Raw genomic sequence first — 21,555 nt, forward strand, 5'->3', positions numbered from 1 at the left:
TTTGCGTATTTTGTAATATGTTTAGCCTTTTTTTTTTAACGTCATTGCTAGCTGTATGTTGCTGTGCTTGCTTTTGATTATTGCAATGACACCTGCTTGGGCCTGAGATGGGCTCGCAGTATTGCTAAATAAATAAATAAATACATTGGTATTATCCATATGATACAAGCTGTACATTTAAAGAGCATACTAAACCCCAGCGAACCTATTCTCATTCCGCCGACCACGAGTACGTTTTGCGACAAACCACCTAGACAAAAGAATCAGATGAGCTATTCCTGATAAGGGTGGTGAAGCATGACACACAAACAAAACATGTCAATTGTTAACATGTGAACAGTTCAACATGTGGTACGGCAAAATTTTGCCACACCGTGCTGCGACACGAAAGTAACTTACAGTGGGGGTGCTCCTCTAGCTTAGGGAATGCATGATTCCCACTCAATTTTGAAACAAAACTTCAAGGGTCCTTCGAAGGCCTTTTAAGGCTCAGCCGTCATTTTGCCCAGACATAAAACATGGATGCATAATGTAAAACCCACGAACACAGCTGAAAACTTTACTTCACAGACCACAATTATATACACAACAGAGGGAAGGAAAAACACACGGTTGAGGACAAAATAAGAGGTCAATTCGGGAGAACATTATTTTATACATATATTACATATACATATTTTACATTATGCATCGACTTCCCTCGCTTGCTTCTTAGCCATTTTTTCATTGTCATAAAACATGGTTTATGGCCAGGACTTCAATATCTCACAAAAATATTTATAAGCCACAGGTATCACATGACAGACACACATCACAAGTCTGTGTGAATGTGGGATGTGACTGGCAACAATGTCCCACTGGTCGTGCCTTTTCTTCAACTGCCATTATTCAACTAGAGTATGCAACTGGGCGTTATGAGGCTTGTGCTGTGTTCGTCCTTCTATGTTTAATTGCCTAATCTACTATGAGACGCTACCTGGCAGAACTTGCTCACAGAACAGCGAGTCAACTTTATGCATGTGTCGTTACACATGCCAACAAGCACAAGCAAGTGTATAGTGCACTGTACTGTGGCAGTATCATAACCACTGCTTGTGTACTAGAAGGTATGAACAGTTGCTAACCCTAGTTTGGAAGCCTCCTTGCGTGCTGCCCGCATAAGCCGCAATCCACCATGATGTCGAGGCTTGGCTGCCACATGTGGTCTTTCCCAGTCAAGGAAGAAGATGTCCACACTACTTTGCATGGCAATGCTATGAATGAGCTGCAAAGTCTAAAGAACAACGAGGATATTAACAACAGTAATGTATTTCTGAGGAAGTATGATTGCACAGAACATAGAACACAAATCCTGAATGAAAAGAGGAGGGGGAGACGACATCTGCTATTAAAGCCTAAATTTTAGAATAAAAGTTTGAGGCAGCACTGCCGTGCAGGTCTGTGGGTATAATTGCAGTCATGCACACCTCTTGTAATTTCTAAGCATTCAACAAGATATGTCCTATTAGCTCTTTGCACTCTTAAAACAGTACTCCACCGCTCCTAGCCACACCATCTGTTTGGGAAGATTGAGACTCCGTTGATCACGATGAACTCGAACTTTATTGCTCTCTGGACTACATATGTCTGTTCTGCAAGAAGGGATACACCCGACTGGCGCATCAGAGTGAACACATCGTGTGATCCCCGAACACACGCTCCCCCGCGATACACGATCTTCTCGTGCCAAAGTGGCACCGTCGCACCTGGCTGAATCATACACCACGCAACAATACACAACACCTCTTCCCCCTAGCAGACAAAATCGTCCAAATATCGCGGACGTGTGATCATTCGGCGTGGTCGTGTAGAGTTAGGACCACTAAGTTGCGGTGAAGACGCACTGGCTTCTGGAACAGCTGGGGAACTAGCTGGTGCTTGATCCATTGGAATAGATGTAGGTGTTACAAGTCCTTGTGGGACACAGTCACCTGTAGAAACATCAGTCGGGTTCTCAACTGACTCTGGCAGTTCGTTGCTTGGTGTGGCGCGACCTCTCATTTGGTTTAGATGGCGTCGCACAACCCTGCCATCCTGAGTTATAACTCTGTACGACACAGGTCCAGTAGGCTTCTCAATTGTTGCAGGGATCCATGGCTGTCCATTGCCGTAGTTTCACACATACACCGGGTCAGAGTCTTTAAAGGTTCTTACGGCTGGTCTGGAAGCCTGCTTTTCCTCTACTTCCTGGCGTTTACTTATTCCGTCTGGATGCAATCTGTCCAGACAAGTCTTCAACCTGCGTCGCATAAGGAGTTCGGCTGGACTGAACTCTGTTGATGAGTTTGGAGTGGGATGCTGATGCAAGAGGAAACGAGCAAGTCGTTGCTGCCAGCTGCCATGTACAATACGTTTCTTCGAGTCCTTCACTGTTTGTACCATTCGTTCTGCCTGTCCGTTGCTTGCAGCGTGATAGGGAGCCACGAGAATTTGCCTTATAGCGTTTCTCCGAAGGAATGTTTGGAAATGAGCAGATGTGAACTGAGGTCCATTGTCGCTGACCACAACATCTGGAATGCCGTGCGTAGCGAAGATCTCCCGTAGTACGTTGACAGTAGCTTCGGCAGATGTAGATGGCATGAGCTTTACCTCTAGCCACTTTGAGTAGGCGTCAACTGCTACGAGGAATGATTGTCCATGGAACGAACCAGCAAAGTCCACGTGAAGACGAGACCATGAAGAGTGTGGAACCTCCCAAGGATGTATCGGCGCACATGGTGGTGCATGCCTCGTGGATTGGCATTCAGTGCAACTCTTGACAGACTGTTCGATGTCCTCATCGATCTTCGGCCACCATATGTACGATCGTGCAAGGGCTTTCATGTGTCCAATCCCTGGATGACCCAGATGGAGCTCGTCTAACACTCGATGTTGACCCTCTTTGGGAATTATTACTCTGTTGCCCCACAAGAGGCAGTTCTTATGAGCAGATAACTCATAGCATTTCGACCAGAATGTCTTGAACTCATCTGGACATCTGTCATCTGGCCAACCCTTCCACACCCAGTTGAGAACTCGGGAAAGTTGAGGATCGTGTATAGTCATGCTTGCAATGCCCTTCGCGTGAAGCGGTGGACTGGCCAGCGTTTCGGTGAACAGCACTTCGGGTGGACATGGTATAGCTTCGTCTTTGACGGGAAGTGGCAAGCGGCTTAGAGCATCAGCATTAGCGATTTTCTTCCCAGGTCGATGAACAAGCTCAAACTCGTAAGCGTTTAGCATCTGAGACCAATGAAGCATTCTTGGTGAGATTATCATCGGAGTGTGCTTTGACCTTGTCAATATTCCCAGAAGTGGTTGATGGTCAGTCACAATTGTAAATGCACATCCATAGATAAAATAGTGAAATTTCTTTACTCCGGCAATAATGGAGAGGGCTTCACGGTCGATTTGTGCATAGTTACGCTCTGTAGTTGTCAATGTGCATGAAGAGAATGCAACTGGAGCTTCGCGTCCATCTGGCTGTTGCTGACTTAGTACAGCCCCTACACCATAAGGTGATGCATCACACGTGAGGAATGTAGGGCGTTTCTCATCGAAGGGTACAAGAACGCTATCTGATGAGAGAAGTTCTTTTGCTCGCTGGAAAGCCTCGTCATGGATGGTAGTCCAATTTCACTCTGCGTCCTTGTCGAGAAGACGATGCAACGGCTCAGCAACGGTAGCCTTGTCCTTCAGAAAGGAATTGTAGAAGTTCAGCAGACCAAGAAAAGCTTGAAGCTCTTGCTTGCTGTTCGGACGTGGTGCTTCATGGATCGCTGTAACCTTGGAATCTGCAGGGTGAATGCAGTTAGCGTCGACACGATACCCCAGGAATTCTACGGAGGACACACCAAACAAGCATTGGTCCTTTCTGGCTCGCAGGCCAGCACGGGCAAGTCGACGTAACACTTTGCGCAATCGTGTTGCAAGTTCGTCCTGGTTAGCAGCTTGAATCAAGATGTTGTCAAAATAGGGCACTACTCCCTGTAGTAGAAGTTCGTCAATTAAGTCCTGGAAAAGTCCTGGAGCTACATTCACACCGTACTGGAGGTGTTTCACTTTGAAAGCACCCCGATGTGTGATGATGGTTTGTGCTTCTGCAGCATCATCGTCTACACGTAGTTGAAGATAGGCCTGTGCGAGGTCTATTTTTGCGTAGCAGCCACCACCAGACAAGCTTGAAAGAAGATGGTTGACTGCAGGAATGGGGTATGGATGAGCACGCATGGCGGTGTTGATAGTAACCTTGTAGTGGCCACACAGTCTTACTTCTCCTGACGGTTTGATGACAGGAACAACAGGAGTAGCCCATTTTGGATTTGAAATTGCTTCAATAACATTATCAGCGATAAGACAATCGAGTGCAGCATCGATTTTCGGACGTAATGCCAGGGGGACATTCCTTGCCTTCAGTCGGATGGGTGGAACAGAAGAATCTAGTGGAAGTGAAACAACAGGTCCTGTGTAATTTCCAAGGCCTTCCTGAAATACTTCTTTGAAGTCGTTGAGTACTTGCTCTATGGGGTTGGCATCCATGTGGTGAACACCCGTCAACTTGATACCCAATGGTGCGAACCATTCGTACCCCAGCAGACTCACTCGTTCTCCGTCAGCGATAAGAAGCCGCAGCGGACCTCTGAAAGATCCATACTGAACATCAACGAAGCATGTGCCACGCAGCGGAATTGGCAGCTTTTGGAAGTCGCGCAGTGAAATAGAGAGTGGATGAATAGTTGGGCCCTTCTCTGGCCATAGGCGCTTGTATGTAGCTTCCGAAATAATAGAATAATCGGATCCTGAGTCGACTTCCATCTGGCATTCAGACCCATCTGTTCTCACTTTGGTGTACTGCTCCCGGAGAGTAGATGTTCCTATTTCGTCCACATTGTTCATCTGATAGATACTTGTAGTATCTGAGACTTGTTCTTCTGGCTGTTCAACTACATGCGTTGTTGGCGAAGATTTTTGACCCTGTCGCTGTTGCTGTCGGGCAGGTGTTTGTACTTTCTGGTCACGAGAGTTCTTTGCACGACACACACGTTCGATGTGTCCTTTTTTGTGACAGTGACGGCAAATTGCTTCTCGGAACGGGCACCGGTCACGGTCATGTGACGCTCCACACCCGTGGCACGAAGTCTTCGGGGGGTCGTTGGAATGTCGGGACTCTTTGCGGTTACGATCCCGGCGATGTGATGGGCTGCGGAAGCTAACCCCCGAGTTTGTATTTCCTTCGCTTGGTCGACCGCTGCTTCAGCAGCGAGGGCTTTCGCTTTAGCGCTCTCGAAGGTTAAATCTGTTTCGGCGAGCAGACGCCGTTGTAACCCGTCACGAATGCCGCACACTAGCTGATCACGTAATCTTTCACTCAGTGTGGATCCGAAGTTGCAGTCCTCTGCTAGCCGGCGTAACTCAGTCAAGTATGTAGTATCCTTTCGTCGGAACATTGCATGCTGTTGTGGAACTGGAAGCGGCTGTATATTACCGATGGCTTTGGAGTGAAATGACTTTTCAGAAGTGTGATCAGTTCATCGTAGGACTTTCCGGATAGAGACGCTGGTGAAACGAGGGATCGAACGATTCCAAGCGTCTTGATACCACAAACGGGCAGCAGCGTAGCACGCTTTTTTGCAGCATCCATGATAGCATTAGGTTCGCAATAGAAGCGCAGTTGATCCGCATAGACATCCCATGAAGACGGATTCGAAACATCGAACTCACTGATTGTTCCGATAGCTGCCATCTGGAGTCTCGTGAACTTGCGAATCGGGCGCGATCACGTACGAAAGTCAATCTTTCCCGGAGAAGACCCAGTAGATCCCATCCTCGTCGCCAATGTTGAGTTTGGGAAGATTGAGACTCCGTTGATCATGATGAACTCGAACTTTATTGCTTTCTCGACTACATATGTCTGTTCTGCAAGAAGGGATACGCCCGACTGGCGCATCAGAGTGAACGCATCGCGTGATCCCTGAAACCAGAGAACACGCGCTTCCCCGCGATACATGATCTTCTCGAGCCAAAGCGCCGCCGTCGCACCTGGCTGAATCATACACCACGCAACAATACACAACCTATCATTATGACTAACTTGTTCTCTCCCAATTTTTTTTTTTTTTTTAATGAGAGGTGTACGCCTTTTGTGACGCTTTCCGTTTATGTTAATTGTCACAAATCATGGTGTACACCCGGTTCCCTCCTCAAATGACGAGCGATAACTGTATTGGTTTGTGTAGTGGTTGGTCGTGTTAAATAGCAGCTCCAGAGTGCAGGGAGCACACTCCTTTTTACTGAACAGTGTCACTGTGTCACTGCTTTTCTGGAGCACGGCGCTCTTGATGTACTCTCACACTCCACACAATGCATAAGTGCTGCACCTGCTCTGTCATGTACGTATTTGTGCGACGGAGGAGGAAGATGTCGGAAAACTGGAAAATAACGCTCAGCGACACGTATGAGCCGCCTTAGGATCAATGCCTGGGAGCATGTTGCTCTTGTGGCTCCAAAATACTGTTTAGCAGATGAACCAGACTACAAGGGAAGTACACTGAGCATGTTAGTTAGAGCCGCGACTTAATGTGCCCATTGGCTTCGAGCATGTTAAGTGTAGTAGAGTTTTAATTTAAGAGTGAAGAGCATGCTGGTACCCTTATTATCAGTTCCCCACAGTACTGGGAACTGTGGGCAGGCACTTACAGTTTGGAACAATGTGATGCCACACACCAACAAACTGAATGCAACCTTTGCGCATTGTGAGACAGGCTTATAACCAAAATGATGAGTGTACACTTGGTCAAACAGGTAGTATGCTACATATGAGAAACCTTAAAGACTTACTTTCATTAGAAATGCAAAAATGATGTATGTGTTGATGGTCCTCTCTTGTTCCATGGTGGGAAGAAAGAGATGAACTACATCTTGTTGCTGATTTGGGAAACAATGGAATGCAACTATAGGACAATACGTCTGAGAAAGGATACGAAAAACACACACGCTGCCTTCCGCAAGTGACATCAAAAGCAGTGTGCCATGTGCTGAGCTTTCGGCTCATGTTAAAGAACCTTCAGGTAGGCAAATTTAGTCCACCGACCGACCACTGTGGCGTCGTTCATGATCATACTCGTAGTTATCTCACGACGTAAAGCCACAAACTATGAATTATTATCCCAAAAACAAAACAAGGAGAAAAGGACAGCAGGTGTCCGGCCTCCACGAGGTGTGTAGCAGGTCTCCAGTAGGAGTGTAATAAACAAAATTAGAACTCCCCCTGCTTCCATCAATACACTCGAAACACCAGCGTTGGGGGGGGGCAACTCATTACTGTAACTAAGCTAGCGGCAGAAGGGCAAAGGCGCAGGCGAGCTGGTACATAATTACAACAGTGAAACTTGAGACAGGGAAGAAAAACAGAAGACGACACAATTTCAAATGCAGCAATCAACCTAGGTGTCCAGCAACTTCCTGAAAGGTTGCAAGGGGGAAACCGAAGGGACACGTATGCAATGCCCTCTTGTAAAAATTTCTTTGAATTCCTCCAGAAGTCTAGCCCCCGGATCGCTAATCCTCTCAAGTACGACAGTCTCGCTGAGGTGGGGGAACAGTTGTTACACAGCTTCAAATGGGCCACCAGCTCCGAATTCCAAGAAAGGGAAAGTGCACTTTTTCTGTGTCATTGATAGATTGCTGCGTTTGAGATTGTGCTGTCTTCTGTTTTTCTTCCATGTCTCGAGTGTCACTGTTGTAACTAAGCTACTTTTTTTAGTAACTTTTAACTTAACTCGTTGCTTTGAAACACCAGTAACTTCTTGAGGAACTTGTTCCTTTTTTAGCGAACTTTTTCAAAGTAACTTGGGATAAGTTCCAAGTTCGTTTTGTTTGTTTCTGGTCTACAAACGTCGCAAGCTTCATCCTCCCTCTCTAATAAGACGAGCGCCAGTCGTACGCGCACGGCACGTCTAACTCCGCACCCTTGTTGTTGCGCAGTGAACGCACTACAAATTCTATTTTGGCCGTACATTAGGAGTCTCAGGTGACGTTCATCATAGTGACGCAGTGTACTTATAATGACAGAGGGCACTGTGCAGCAAGATTAAAATTTGGTGCTTTGAGTGCCATTCAAAAAACGTATTAGAAGATCAAAATCATCAAATGCCTCCCTAAGGAAGTACATAAAAGTGCGCTTCTTTTGTCATATCAAATATTGGTATAGTTTTTGTATTTCAAAACTATTATATAAAACGTCTTGCATCGCCCATTGCGAGATCACGATCTGAATTAGTCACTAACTAAAAAGTGGATATTAGGTAACAAGTAACTTGAAAGTAACTTGTACAGCACAAACTCCACAAAGCACAGTAACTCCACTGGTAACAAGTTCGAGTAACTTCCTCATCTCTACGAAAAACAGAACTTTGCCGCATAACATGCTCTTAGCTAGCCATCTTTCTGAATGATATCGTTATGTCGATTGATTTGTTGAAAAGGGGAGGAATATGCTCTTTTGTGACACTTTGCATTTATGTTAATGGCACAGAAAGTCATCTGCACTCCCCACATGCATTCTGTATGGTGCATATTTGAAGCCTTTTCTCCGTAACCAGCAGTCAGATTTCAATGCGAGTGGTCTTACTGGAAAGGGGACGACAAGATCTGTAATATGTGGGGCTCAGAATTTTGAAATTGTTCTCAGTTATTATATTATCAAAATTTGAAGGGTACCCACCAGAAGCCTAAGACAAATTCTAAAATTCTGGGCATTACAGATCTTATCGTCCTCTTTCCAACGATACCACAGGTTTCAAAATTTGACCGTTGACTGCTGAGAAAAAGCATCATATCGCGCGCCATAGAAAATGCACATGGGAGAGGGAGCTGGTATTCCCTCTTAAGCCAGGAGTGATAATGATATCTATCATTCTGTGCCTGTATTCTGTTGGCCCCGACAGTGTACTATGAGGTAAAGTTCTGTATTTTTGTGTGTACACCAGCACCAGTGTGTCAGCACAGAAAACAAGCAACAAAAACACTTTGAGAGTGCTTTTCCAATGTGCTCACCTTGTACATGATAAGCCAGTTTAGGCCAGCACATAGAATAACTACTAGGAAGACATTGGACAGTGCTCCAGCAGTAAAGATGACAAGCTTTACAAGTGCCTGAAATTTTAACAGCGATTGTTGCTTCACCAACACATGAGAAAAACTGATTTATTTACAGCTGTTTTCTTTCCTTCGTCCTATCATGGAAATTCAAGCTAGATAATTTAAATATCCTGCATGGGGCATTAAACGTACCGTCACACTAACAGCAGATTTGCCAGACCTGCGTGACCAGCTCCAAGTCTGGCTACAAGCCCACAGAACGGCGAGGGCACTAAGGACTCCAAGGGCTACCTGGGAATCAAAATTAATAATGACTAAGTACAACTAACTAATGCCACCCGTTTCACTAGAAGCTTGAGGCAAAGATAGAGAAAGAGTTCACCGAAATATCCTGGAAGGCTTGGCTTTGATTGGCTGAATATGTTATAGAAAAAGAAACCTAAAAAGGATGACACATATGCACACATGAGCAGGCTGCGGACATCATCTGATGATCACACATCACAAAATGCAAATATGAAACTCTTTCAACACCCATGATCTTGTCAGGGCGACTTTAAGGGCCTACTCCTTACTAAATAGTATGCAACAACAGAAACACCTGTGAAAAATGTGTAAGATGAGCTTGACACTATCAATTTTTCTGAATCCAGAGGACAATGCCTGTGGGACCTCTATTCATGATCTTCACACTAGAAGGCAGGCAGTGACATTTGGGACTTGTAGTCCATGGGTTGAGTGGCCCCATTGTGGTTAGCTATGTTGTGGGGAGAGCCAGCTCTTATGCTGTGCAAACCATTGTTATGAATATGTAGATTTTTGTACCTGGCACCAAGTCAACTAGCGCTGGGCTCAGTAACGCCGACCCCCAAATGCTAACACTCACTGCACTAATCGTGTGGTCATTGTAAAGTGCAACATCATTGTGCGCAAACAGCTTCAAGCATTTCAGTCAGGTTGAACATACACAAAGAATAGAAAAAAAGTTGCGGAGGCCTCTTGTTCGTTCCAACCATATCTGTGTGCAGAGTGCATTTTAGCGTACTGCATATGCAATTCGGTCACAGAAGGTGAAGCAAGTGTGCACTGAATTAAACTTGTTTACTTTTTGCACGCTCGTGGTAACTTTTCTCGCTGCGGCTCTGATGGTGAAATACATTTGTGCATGGTAGGAGTTAATGGCAGTCAAACGTTTTACCACTCGTCTGGTGCTGTGTGACTTGTGCTTCACGGGTGTTTGAACTGATGATGCAAAGAACAGGTTCGTGATACTGCAGTCAGTAATGTACTAGACGCAACCCTCTCCATTTAGTCACTGCCATCTTGTTTGCTCTTTCTGCCCTTCTTTAGTTTCAATTGCAACGCATTATACCCTCACATACCCGTTTTTTTCTTTATCACATCACCATCACTGTACCACGGAGGTGCGTATTTAAGAGACTTTCTTCACTGTCATCATGCAGCAACATTACATCTGTTCGCTAAGACAGCCGAGGAGAGACTTTTTGCTTCTCCTGCATACATTATGCCAGTGCTGTGAAAACATGCTTCACAGGAGACTGCCTATTCACAGACTGTCTGGGTTCATGTCCTAGTTCCTATTTGTAGAATGCATCGTATACATTCATATCGAGCAAAGAAGCTAAACAGCGTTCGTGGCAAAGATGAGGTAGAATGCCAATTTGTTTCACAAGTGACCTGTGGCTGTCCGAAACAATTAACAGCCTCATCTGTATAACATGCCACCGCCTAACATAAAATTTTGAAATGAAGATGGTTACCCCAGTAAGTGTAGACTCACCTGAAGACCAAGCACACTCATGTAAATTAAAGAGCAGGGGCTCCCCACAGAAGAATTGTGTGTCTTTCTTGTGACAGTTAATGCCAGAAAAATTGCACTAAAGCCATGGGCTATAAATTGCAAACTTTTAGTGCGAAAGCCACATATTGTAAAATTTGCATGAATATTCGATATTCGGTTCAGTATTCGATTTGACTTCAAATATTCGGATTCATACACCCCTATCTTTAATAAATGTTTATTGCCCCTTTAAATTTAGTCACGTCACAATAACAAGTGTCATTTAGTACAAATGTGAAAAAAAGACTTTCACATAGTTACCGGCAGTTTTGCATTCCTTTCGTAGGCATCCCGTGTAACCTCTGCATAGGTGATGGTCACAAATGGTGGGTAGATTGAGCCTGGCTTGTGTTTGTTGTACAAAGTTATGCTAAGAAGGAAACAGCACTTATTATAACAAAATAAGTGATAATTAAATCATGGCCATCTGCAACGTTTTGTTTGCTCTTTTTTGCTATTACGGTTCAAAATCACACCACTCTAGTCAAAAGCATGTTGAATGTTGAATTGCGGGAGGAGCAACATAATTTTTCTTTTAAGTAAATTATCCGCTGCAGTGTACATACTGAATGTTTATGTCTTTGGCATAACGAAGAAACTTGGCAGAGGAATTGTCCTTGGCTGTAACTCCAGCATCCACGTCAACCACAAAGAACCGCCGAACCAGGTGCCAACTGGATGGATCATTTTCTGCACGCAACCGTCAAGCTACAGTTAGTATTTCTCACACCTTCAATCACTGCAATATCGACATGTACGATGCATACAATAAATAGATCTTCCAAACTTTGACAAACATTTCCTGACATGCTTTAACATGTATCATGAGAATAAACAAGTCCGGCAGTGGGTGGGCCACACTTTTGGACTTCCACCATTGGTAACAAAATGTACGCTTCCTGCATATTGGTGATGCACACTGAGAGTGAGAATGCCAAACATGGATTTCAAATTTCAGGACATCACCTGATCCAAACCAGGATTATTCCTGCCACTGTGAATTCGGATCCACCCCATGTTTTAGTTCGCGTTTGCAAATGGGGAATGTTCGAAATTTCACTGAATAACATACAGCATAGAGACCTCTGCTGTTCACACCATATATTAATTATCTACCAGGAGTCATCTTTTTTTCTTTTTTTGTTCACAGCTGTCTGTGCTATTTACACTCACGTTTCTTCACCTTTTTTGATGACTAGTTCAACAAGTGTTTAATGTTGCCTAAAGCCAGGAAATGTTGCTGCATCCTATTTTGTTATCGTACACTCTTTGTACCTCACTCCGTACTTTGTACCTCATACAACTATCTAGGGGTTCACTTCCAAAGCAATCCTTCTCATGCTGGTCACGTCATCAATAAGGCAGAAGTACTGCTTGTGACATACTTGACTGAAATCTTAATTCAAAGGTACAGCAGCTCATATTGATTTGGTCCCTGAAGGAGCTGTACCATTATTGTGTTTGAGGGTGCAGTATGCCATACGAGTCTATTAGCTGGAAGAAACAATCTTGCAAAACTTTGAGATTTCAGACAGGATAAACTGCGAGCTGTCAATTTCAGACAAGTATGCCGCAAGCAGTACATACCACTCTTAGTTAGTTGATTTGAAGAAGGTAAATTTAATCATCAATTTGAAATTCTTTGCATCCTTGTGTAACCGTATCTGCTGTTAACAACTACTACTTGTCTTACAGAAGAAATATTTCATTAAAAATGTCACACTTACATTGGAGATGTGTGTAAGAAAATTTCCTGCTTATTGCCCCTTTCATAAATTTGATCTCTCTCCTGCTCTCTGAAATCAGACTGCTTCCTTCTAAATGTTACACCTTTTTTCGCTTGATTCAATATTTCCAAATCCACAAATTGACAGGAACATTTGATTGTGCTACACTGTAACTAACTGATGCCACTCAATTGTGCAGTTGCTTATACAGATGTCACCATTTAACTTTTCCTTAGTGGCACCATTTTTTTCTTCATATTTTCCATTTCCTTGGTGATGTATTGTTTTCATTCCATTATATCCAATGTGTGCTGATGTGATTTCCACACTCTCCACCACTTTTTATTACTGAGGTGTAGGTCGCAAGCACCGTGAGAAACCATACAATAAACAGTGCTATCAAAATCCAAGATCAGCGATGTGACATTAGCCACTACAAATGAATAGCACAATTATGCATTCAGAACCATTATCGCGATCACCTTCGAATCTACTGATTCTCCCTATTAACTGCATTTATTGTATTTCTTTGATTTGCTTGCCTGCAACCACCTCTCCTCCCATGTAATGCCCTCTCCAGAGTGCATTTGTATGATCCCCTCTTTTGCTGAGGTCAGTAGCTCGAAATTTTAGTATAAGCACCCACTGAGGAAAGGAAGCCCACCGAAACGAAATCAACAGAGAAACCACAAGTATTTTGCTAAAACGTCACTCCCTAAAACATAACACGTTGCTGTATCCCCTGAAATATTATCTAACATGAGGCTCATTACAATGAATCCTCTGAAATGGGCTCCACTAAAACATGGTTCATTATATTGGAGGGCTCTGGGTGTACACCGGTTGTTCACAGAGCGATTCCATTTGGCCCAAAGGCAAATATAAAAAATGTAAACTTCATTTAAGAAGCTTCTGGTGATTCTACAACAAAAAAAAAAGGAAAAAGGAAATGCTTGTTTCGAGACTGTTCATAACAAGTGCTTTCGCTAACAAAGGTATCATTAAGGACCAGGGTCTCCCGTGATCCCGCGAAATTTCGCGGAATCTGGAATTCATCGCGTAATCCGTCGTTTGGCACGGAATTTCACGGAATCCCTTTACTCGAGTTCTCGAATTCGAATCGAATATCAATCATTCGAAGTATTCAATTCGCGAATCGAATACCCAATATTCGGGTTTCCGAATATTCGACTATTCGCCCATATGAACGACACCTCCCGAAAGCTGGCTTCACCTGACGCTTCCCTGCACGAGGTGAAGCCTGCTTTACGAAATTGCCAATGCTGCATGACCAACACAGACAGATTGTAGTTTAGCTTAAAACAACGTTAGCCCAAGTTTGTCGTGCATACTTCCCCTAAGAAAAGGGTGGTGCCCTCCCGTGTGCAGTTTAGCGGTGGCATGGGGGATTTTGATTTGATGTCTGAGAGGTTGCCTTTAAAAAGTTGACTCTTAAATAATGCATACAGCCCAGGAACAAAACAGGGTGTCCTAAAGATGTAACTTCCCCAGGGCATGTATTGTAATCTCCTTCCTATAAAGTTCCCATAAACTCTGTAGATGCTGAAAGATCTTTCAGCAGGTATAAAATGATTGCAGGCAACAGACCACATCAAAGGAGAACACAGGATATCATGTATGTAACGCTGAGCCACAACAGTGCTTTCTATCTGTAATTTTATCAAATATTTTTTGTTCCCACATTATCCAAGAAAATGAAGTGTTTCCTGTTCCAAGCAGCCATTGACTCCTTGCCGCGGAAAATCGCGGAATTTACAAGTGCCGGAGAATTTTGATCATCATCAATCATCATCAGGTATCATACTTCCTGCATTATTAGAATGTGTGTAGAATGAAAAGAAGAAAAAAAACTGGCAGATATGATGCAAGTTACATCAAAACGACAGCAACAGAGATGTTTATCTGAGCTCGTCTGTCACTACGCGCATGGTTTGCTCTGTTGAATGCGGTCCACAGCAAGATCATCTTGGTCAGCACCAGGGTGTTGTGCTTGATATGCCTCAGGGTGTTTGTCGGCAGCAGGGTGCTAAAAGACCGGACGGTGTGCCTTATGGCCACCATAGTATGTTGAGGTTCGATCAGTGGCGAAAGTTTCAGCCAGTAATGCACAAACAGTATCTTGGTACGGGGCACGTTGGGGGAAATGTACATGGACACCACCACGATGCATTTCTTCTTCGTTTCTCCTCGTCTGTGTTTCGGCAATGCGACATATCAGACAGGATCGGCACGAAATTGAACCCTTAACAGCTGTCACTGTAAAATGAGTGTAGTTATACTTTCCTGTAAGGGAAGCTTGAGCCACCTCATTGGTGTCTGGTCCACAGAGATGCGCTGGTTATTTCTCATTCCATTCATACTGTCTCACATGATAACATTAAAGAATAGTTTTGACTTCTAGCATGTCAACTGTGAACTCTCTTACTCTCTAGAATGTTTGATGGTAGCTCACCCGTATTAACCCTCCTGGATTTATGCTCGATGTTTGCAATCTTCACTGGAATGGGATAGAACTTGTGCCATGTGCCCCGATTGGATTGTAAAACTGAAACATTAAGGGCAAGGTTTCTGAAATAATCCTTTGAGACAGAACTGTAAACATATAGAGTTGGAAAGCCTGTTTAGATGCTCATGAGTTATGTTATGGAATAACAGGCGTACATAAATCATAGAATACCGTCTTCGAGTTGTCCCAAAGTTCTCGAACATCCACATGGCACTGCAAGACAAACCGCAAATTTCTACAGACTTTATCTAACAAAACCCAAGCAACCACACATGTGTAGAAGACATGTGGACACCATTCTGTTGCTGACCTTATGCGAAAAAGCTGTTCCAAACCTGAGGATGTCCTTATTCTGCAGACCCAGATTACAAAGCTAAAGAGGATGAAACGATATATTAGTATGGTGCTAGCTATGCAACAGGTAATAGTACCGTACAAAGCTTTCTCTTACCATAATTTCGTTTATATTTAATTCTCTCAATCCACAAAAGTTCCCCTGAACGCTGTAGGTCCCAGCAATAATGTATATGTATGAAGTCTAAAAGAGGGGGAAATTGTGTCAATTTCAAAACGATGGCCCAATTGCAGTTTTTGTCTGCCTGAGATAATGAAAGAGCGAATCCCTGACTACAGGGACTGATAATATTCAATATCATAAAACTTAAGCTTCAAAACCTTGCACTTCTGTCAAACTTAGAGAACGACCTTGCACATTTTAGGCTGCCTGTAAAAATAATTTTCAGAGCCTTGGGAGGACCGATTCCTAGGGCTATGTCCATGCACTCGGCAGTGGACATGGGGAAACATGTATCAAGGTACATCGCGTACTGACAGTTGCACCAGCATTGTCAGAGCGGAGGTCCATACAGTGTATAATTTGAACACGGCCAGTGGAAAGATCTGTGCGAGTGGCACAGAGAACAAGCCACGTGAGCGGAATTGCAGTGGAGCCGTGCAATATTCCCTGATGAGTCGCAGATTAACCTGGAAGGCGACTATTGATGTATTCACCACGATCTACTAGATTATAACGACCATGTCATAATTAGCAACCCCTATGAGGAGCCCGTCCGCACAATCCGCTAGGGGCGCTACTCATTGGCCTGCAAGATCTACATCCTGATTGGACAATGGAAATTTGAAATTTGAATTCAGTAAATGGAACACACTGTATTGGAGTACGTTTAGAATGAAATTTGCTCTCGTGTATGACTGTACGTTAACTGTGACGTTAATAGCTTTTACAGGTGTTCATTGTGTTGTATACACAGAGTATACACACAGAGGTATATATGCTGTTGTACACCAGGATTGCATTGTGAGATCCCTATCATAAGGTTCAGGGCCAAAGCCAGGGAAGGATAACGGACGTATTTTGGTTACAGTTTCCATTTTGGTTATGCTATGTTTTCGTTTCTGCTACCGGCCTTTCAATTTTATTTCGCTTACGTTTCCGTTACTGTTTCGGGCAATGAAATGGCTGGTACAGAGCTGCGGGAGGGCAGTCCATCCGGCTCTGTCAGCACCCTGTTTTGCCCAAGTGCTGCTTCGGTGTCACGCATACACACTACAGTAATTTTACGTCGTTGGGATGCGCACATCTTGCAAGATTTTTTTTTAAATGTAGGAACATGTCTTCAGTCACTCAGAGACCAGCAGCTCAAGATGGGCATAACCTTCATCCAATGTCGCATTCATAAGCGGACGCTCTCAGTAGTAAATAATACTGCCATGGCCACAGTGAAATGAAAAATGAACAAAAGAAGTGTAGCGGAGGAAGATGACCTGACGGGATGCGCATGGGCATCGCGCGCACACCCCGCTTCTCTCGAACCGCAATCGTTGGAATAAACTACTGTTGCAACCTGCCTCCACAAACTGGTGACCCGGACGTGATTTGAACACGCAACCTTCTCTCTTTCCCGCCTCTTTCACCAACTGTCGCGGCTCTTCGGCTACACCCATCGCAAAACAACGGCATACCATCCTGCGGCCAACGGACTTGTCGAGCGATGTCATCGACAGCTGAAGTCTGCCCTGCGTGCTTATCCGGATCCGAGCAACTGGGTAGATCATCTCCCTCTCGTGCTGCTCGGCCTCCGTTGCGTCATACGCGACGACCTGGGTTGTTCCACAGCAGAGCTGTTGTATGGCACTACGTTGCGCTTGCCCGGCGAATTCTTATCTGCAGCCCCTCACGACGCCGCTCCTAGCGCTGACTTCCTCCGCGGACTTCGCCAGTCCATGGCAAATCTCCGGCCTGTGGCAACTCGGGCCTGCAGTACTTGGCCAACATTCGTCCCCGCAGCGCTCAAAACGGCAAAGCACGTTTTTCTACGCCGCGACGCGGTCAGGAAACCCCTCCAGCGGCCATATGACGGCCCGTACGAAGTTCTCAAGCGCGGAGACGCTACCTTTACGTTAAGAATCGGTGGGCACCCGGAAACAGTCGCAATCGACAGGCTTAAACCAGCCTCCCTATTCTCCGACGACGCGCCTCTCCCCCGACCTGCTACCTGCCGAACGTCACCAAAGCGAGTCCAGTTTCTTCTACCAGTCTCGTCCTGGGTGGGGTGGAGCAGTGTAGCGGAGGAAGATGACCTGACGGGATGCGCATGGGCATTGCGCGCACACCCCGCTTCTCTCGAACCGCAATCGTTGGAATAAACTACTCTTGCAACCTGCCTCCACAGAAGTAACTAGAAATCGTAGGCTGTTATCCTCGTGCTATTTTGGAGTATAGTCATGTGTTGATGTCATGGAGTTATGAGGACTGGGACGAGGTAAGCGAGGGATGCACCCTCGAGATCCAATATTGCGCTTTCTTTCCATGCTCTCATGTAGTATTTAGAGCGTTACAGGGAATGGAGTCATCAAAAAAAAAGAAAAAAAAGAGTCACTCAAATGTCATCGCACAACATGAACAGCCAATACCCGAATTCAATACTGGACGATAATTTTCGTTTCCGTTTCTGTTTCCGGCAATGGAGGACCGTGGTATGTGTTTCCGTTATCTTTACCATCTCCAATTTCGTTAATACACCGTTTCTAGCTGTTTCTGTTACCCTTCCCTGGTCAAAGCAACAATAAATCAGAGTGCATGGCTGCTGGCGGTTTTGCAGCAAAACTATTTATCTTGGAAATTTGAAAGCATGCTTCTTTCAATTACCAAGCAAAAAAATAAAGAACAGAAATAGTGACTGCTCAGAATTCTATCTGTCAAGTGAACTGCATGCAATGCATTAGAGTGTGGATTTTTTTTTTTTTTAAGTAGAAGGAAGTGAATTTTTAACAGTTCAGCAGTTACAGAATATTGCATGCATGATTTGATTGTCACTTACATTCTTCCATGGCTTTATCGTGAACTCGTTCGGAATATCTGTTCGGTAAACAACTGAAGATGCGTCATCATCCAAGTAGAATAGCCATGGGGCATTTGGAGGCCTAATTACAGAAATCTGCTATACTTTGTTATCTCCAAGTAAAAAAAACATTTGGTGTGTTGTTGTTCTAGGTTCATGTTACTTGGGTATCACATGTAGAAAAGAACAAGACCTGTCGTGCAGTGAGTCCTCTTGTTCTTTTGTATGTGTAGCACACTAACATGTAACATGAATCTTTGTTATTTCCTGCTTATTCAAAAACACATAATCAGGATTTAGATAAATAGAAGGTAGCTAGATAAAATGAACTGAATGCAATGAAGCAGTCCAGATCGTTAACATGAGATGCACCCTAAAGGGAAATCTAGGATACAACAAAAACTTTCTAATATTGCTGCCTGACTGAAAATGACCTAGAACAATACTGATCTGAGCCAGTGCACAAAGCTTCACCTTATTGTAATTTTTCAAGACTTCACCTTGGCTGTCGAAGCAACAAATTCGTTGTTTGATCTCGTGGCCGCTGTGTGTGATCAAAAGGAAGGTTGCAAAACTGTATGTGTAAAGCTCAGCTCTACCTTGCTAGGGAAGTGCACATGCGGTAACATATCATGTAGGCTTGTTGATCTTTTCATAGTCGCAGTGAGGATGAGTAGCACACTACAAATTCAAGGCAGTGTGCAAGGCTTGGTGATATTTTGTGACCTTTTTACACTTCCTTACACTGTATAGGAAAGTGCTGGCACAATATCGTTTCGGATGTGCTTCTTCACAGTTTTGCACCATTGCCTGACTGGAGGAAGACTGGCACACCACAGTTTTTAGGACATACCTCTCCTTCCTACTGTTGGATGGTGAGTCCCCAAGCTTAAGGTAATGCCAGCATGCATTGCCGTCTGTGTCACGGTCATAAAGCTGCAGCACACAGAAGTTAGCAAGCACCTGACATGCAGTTTCATTGCCATGAACCTATTGAAAATTGAAAAATGCAATGGTTGGTTTGCATCTGAAGAGAAGAGTTGGTGACAAGTCTGAGGCACAACAAAAGCAAAAAGTTCTTGCAACTGTTTCAGCACAGTCACAGTCCTTGACAAAACTTGTTGTTGTTTGTTGCTTTGCAACTTTGTGTACTCATGGATGTTTTAGATACTTAAGATAAATGACATAAGAATTTTTCTGAAAGAGTTCTTCTCAATGCCAAAAGGTTCTACACCATTTTTGGCTCAATAAAGAACTACCAGGGTAGTTTTGTAATACAAGCAGTTAGTTTGGTCTTGCACAAATTTTCTTCTTTGTTGCCTAACTCTCTAGATCCTCCTCTTTTCACTAGCCTTTACTAGCCAAACCACATAAATTGAACCTCTGTATGCAATAAGGGGATAAATCGAAAAATCCCAAACCGAGAAAAGGGGCCTGATCTGATTGTCCATCCCATTGACATACATGCATTTCCAGTTTCTTACCCTCCTATAGCGGGCCAATAAATTGCAATAAGGTGCTAAATTTTCTTTGGCAGGTACATACTGGTATGTAGATGTCATTGCAGCAAAAATAGCAAAAAGGGGATAAGTTGATAAGGGTTATTGCATACAGAGGTTCAATTGTGCCTGTTCACAATCACCAACTTCTAGGAACCTGCACAAACTACATTAACTGTTTAAAAAAAGAGAGGCAAATATAGTATAGCTGCTTAATTTATCATGTCTCATCACCTGGCACTGGATGTTTCAACACAATAAATAGGGGTTTGAGGTGCATGAAATAAGCAGCAAAATACTGAAACATACTTATAAAATTCCAAAATACGTAGCTACTGCAATTCCAAAAGCTGTTCGAATATTAAAATCTCACTGCACATACCGTAACACACAATGCTGTAAACAATGCATGTTTAGTAGCCTGGGGCAAATTTACAGACCCCTTCTGAATTCCAAAACATTTTATGAACAACTCATACTTGAATTTTTAAAGGTTTTATTTCAAGAGGAAAATGGCAATACAGGTAAAAAACTACGAAAAGTAGCTATGGTGGGTGTGGTATACATAACAATAATAACAAGCTTTACAGGAAGTTATGCCATACAACTTGATACAAGCTGTTTGATGTTTCAGACCGCTCTGATCCACTGTGATAAACTCGCCATTCAGCAAAGTTTTGCACAGTTCCCCCTCAGAAATTGTAAATGCCAACTGGTTGTTAAGAAAAGTCTCACCATGCAAGCTGTTCAGCTTTGCCATGTATTTATTATGTGAGTTGCAATGACACTATCTTAACGCACAACTGATGAGTTTTTGTGACCACCGATCAGCGAGAGGTGGAGCGACTCATTTGGCAATGTACTTTACTTTAAGCACAGTTTTGAAGTACTTTGCCCATCGCTGATTCTGAGTACATTCAGTGTATGTTTGCCTACTTTTGCCCACTTTTGTATCTCATGCATACCCACACACTCACATCCTTCCCGAGTTTGGCCCTGCAAAATTATTAGGCATTGTTACAATTAGAGAAATTGACATTGTGCCTACTGATCACACCAAATACATTGATGTTTGCACTCTTTCTCTGTGCAAAGTTTGAAACGATTTTCATGGGGCAAGTTGTCATACGTAGCATGTCACAGAAGGTGCACCTTGCTAAAGCATGCAATATACTTAGGGCCTGACTCTTTAGGGTTATGTACCCGATTATGTCCGATATTTACCTCCTGATTCAAATCTGAAAAAACATGGCTTAACCAGGTATTTCTCAAAAAACTGCTGGATCAGGGAGATCCAAACTGAACAGATACCATGCCACCTCTTAGATGCGTGGACTAAATATTGATACTCTGTGTCTACTGGTGTGTCATGTGTATTATGCCGAGTAAACCACCTTCCCCCTTTTTTTCCCTTTGTTCTAATAAATATCCTCCTCCCCTCGAGTAAACCAAAGATTCATGC

At 43.8% G+C, this 21,555-nt stretch overlaps 1 protein-coding gene across 2 annotated transcripts in view; it reads right to left on the reverse strand.

Annotated features, from left to right (window-relative positions):
- Positions 1-21,555, reverse strand: part of LOC135378171 (meckelin-like) — a 42,404-nt gene that overhangs the window by 14,527 nt on the left and 6,322 nt on the right. Inside the window, exons 8-20 of one of the 2 annotated variants that reach the window (XM_064611101.1) lie at positions 19,448-19,584; positions 18,574-18,676; positions 15,684-15,770; positions 15,543-15,605; positions 15,388-15,445; positions 15,179-15,271; positions 11,545-11,668; positions 11,240-11,348; positions 9,500-9,556; positions 9,310-9,408; positions 9,073-9,171; positions 6,856-6,942; positions 1,125-1,273 (exon numbers count right to left, since the gene is read on the reverse strand). In XM_064611101.1, the coding sequence (XP_064467171.1) occupies positions 1,125-1,273; positions 6,856-6,942; positions 9,073-9,171; positions 9,310-9,408; positions 9,500-9,556; positions 11,240-11,348; positions 11,545-11,668; positions 15,179-15,271; positions 15,388-15,445; positions 15,543-15,605; positions 15,684-15,770; positions 18,574-18,676; positions 19,448-19,584 (1,265 nt within the window). The remainder of the gene's footprint in view (positions 1-1,124; positions 1,274-6,855; positions 6,943-9,072; positions 9,172-9,309; positions 9,409-9,499; positions 9,557-11,239; positions 11,349-11,544; positions 11,669-15,178; positions 15,272-15,387; positions 15,446-15,542; positions 15,606-15,683; positions 15,771-18,573; positions 18,677-19,447; positions 19,585-21,555) is intronic. The other variant, XM_064611102.1, reaches the window with a different exon arrangement.

Source organism: Ornithodoros turicata, chromosome 1 (assembly GCF_037126465.1).
Source record: "Ornithodoros turicata isolate Travis chromosome 1, ASM3712646v1, whole genome shotgun sequence".
Taxonomy (NCBI): Eukaryota; Metazoa; Arthropoda; class Arachnida; order Ixodida; family Argasidae; genus Ornithodoros; species Ornithodoros turicata.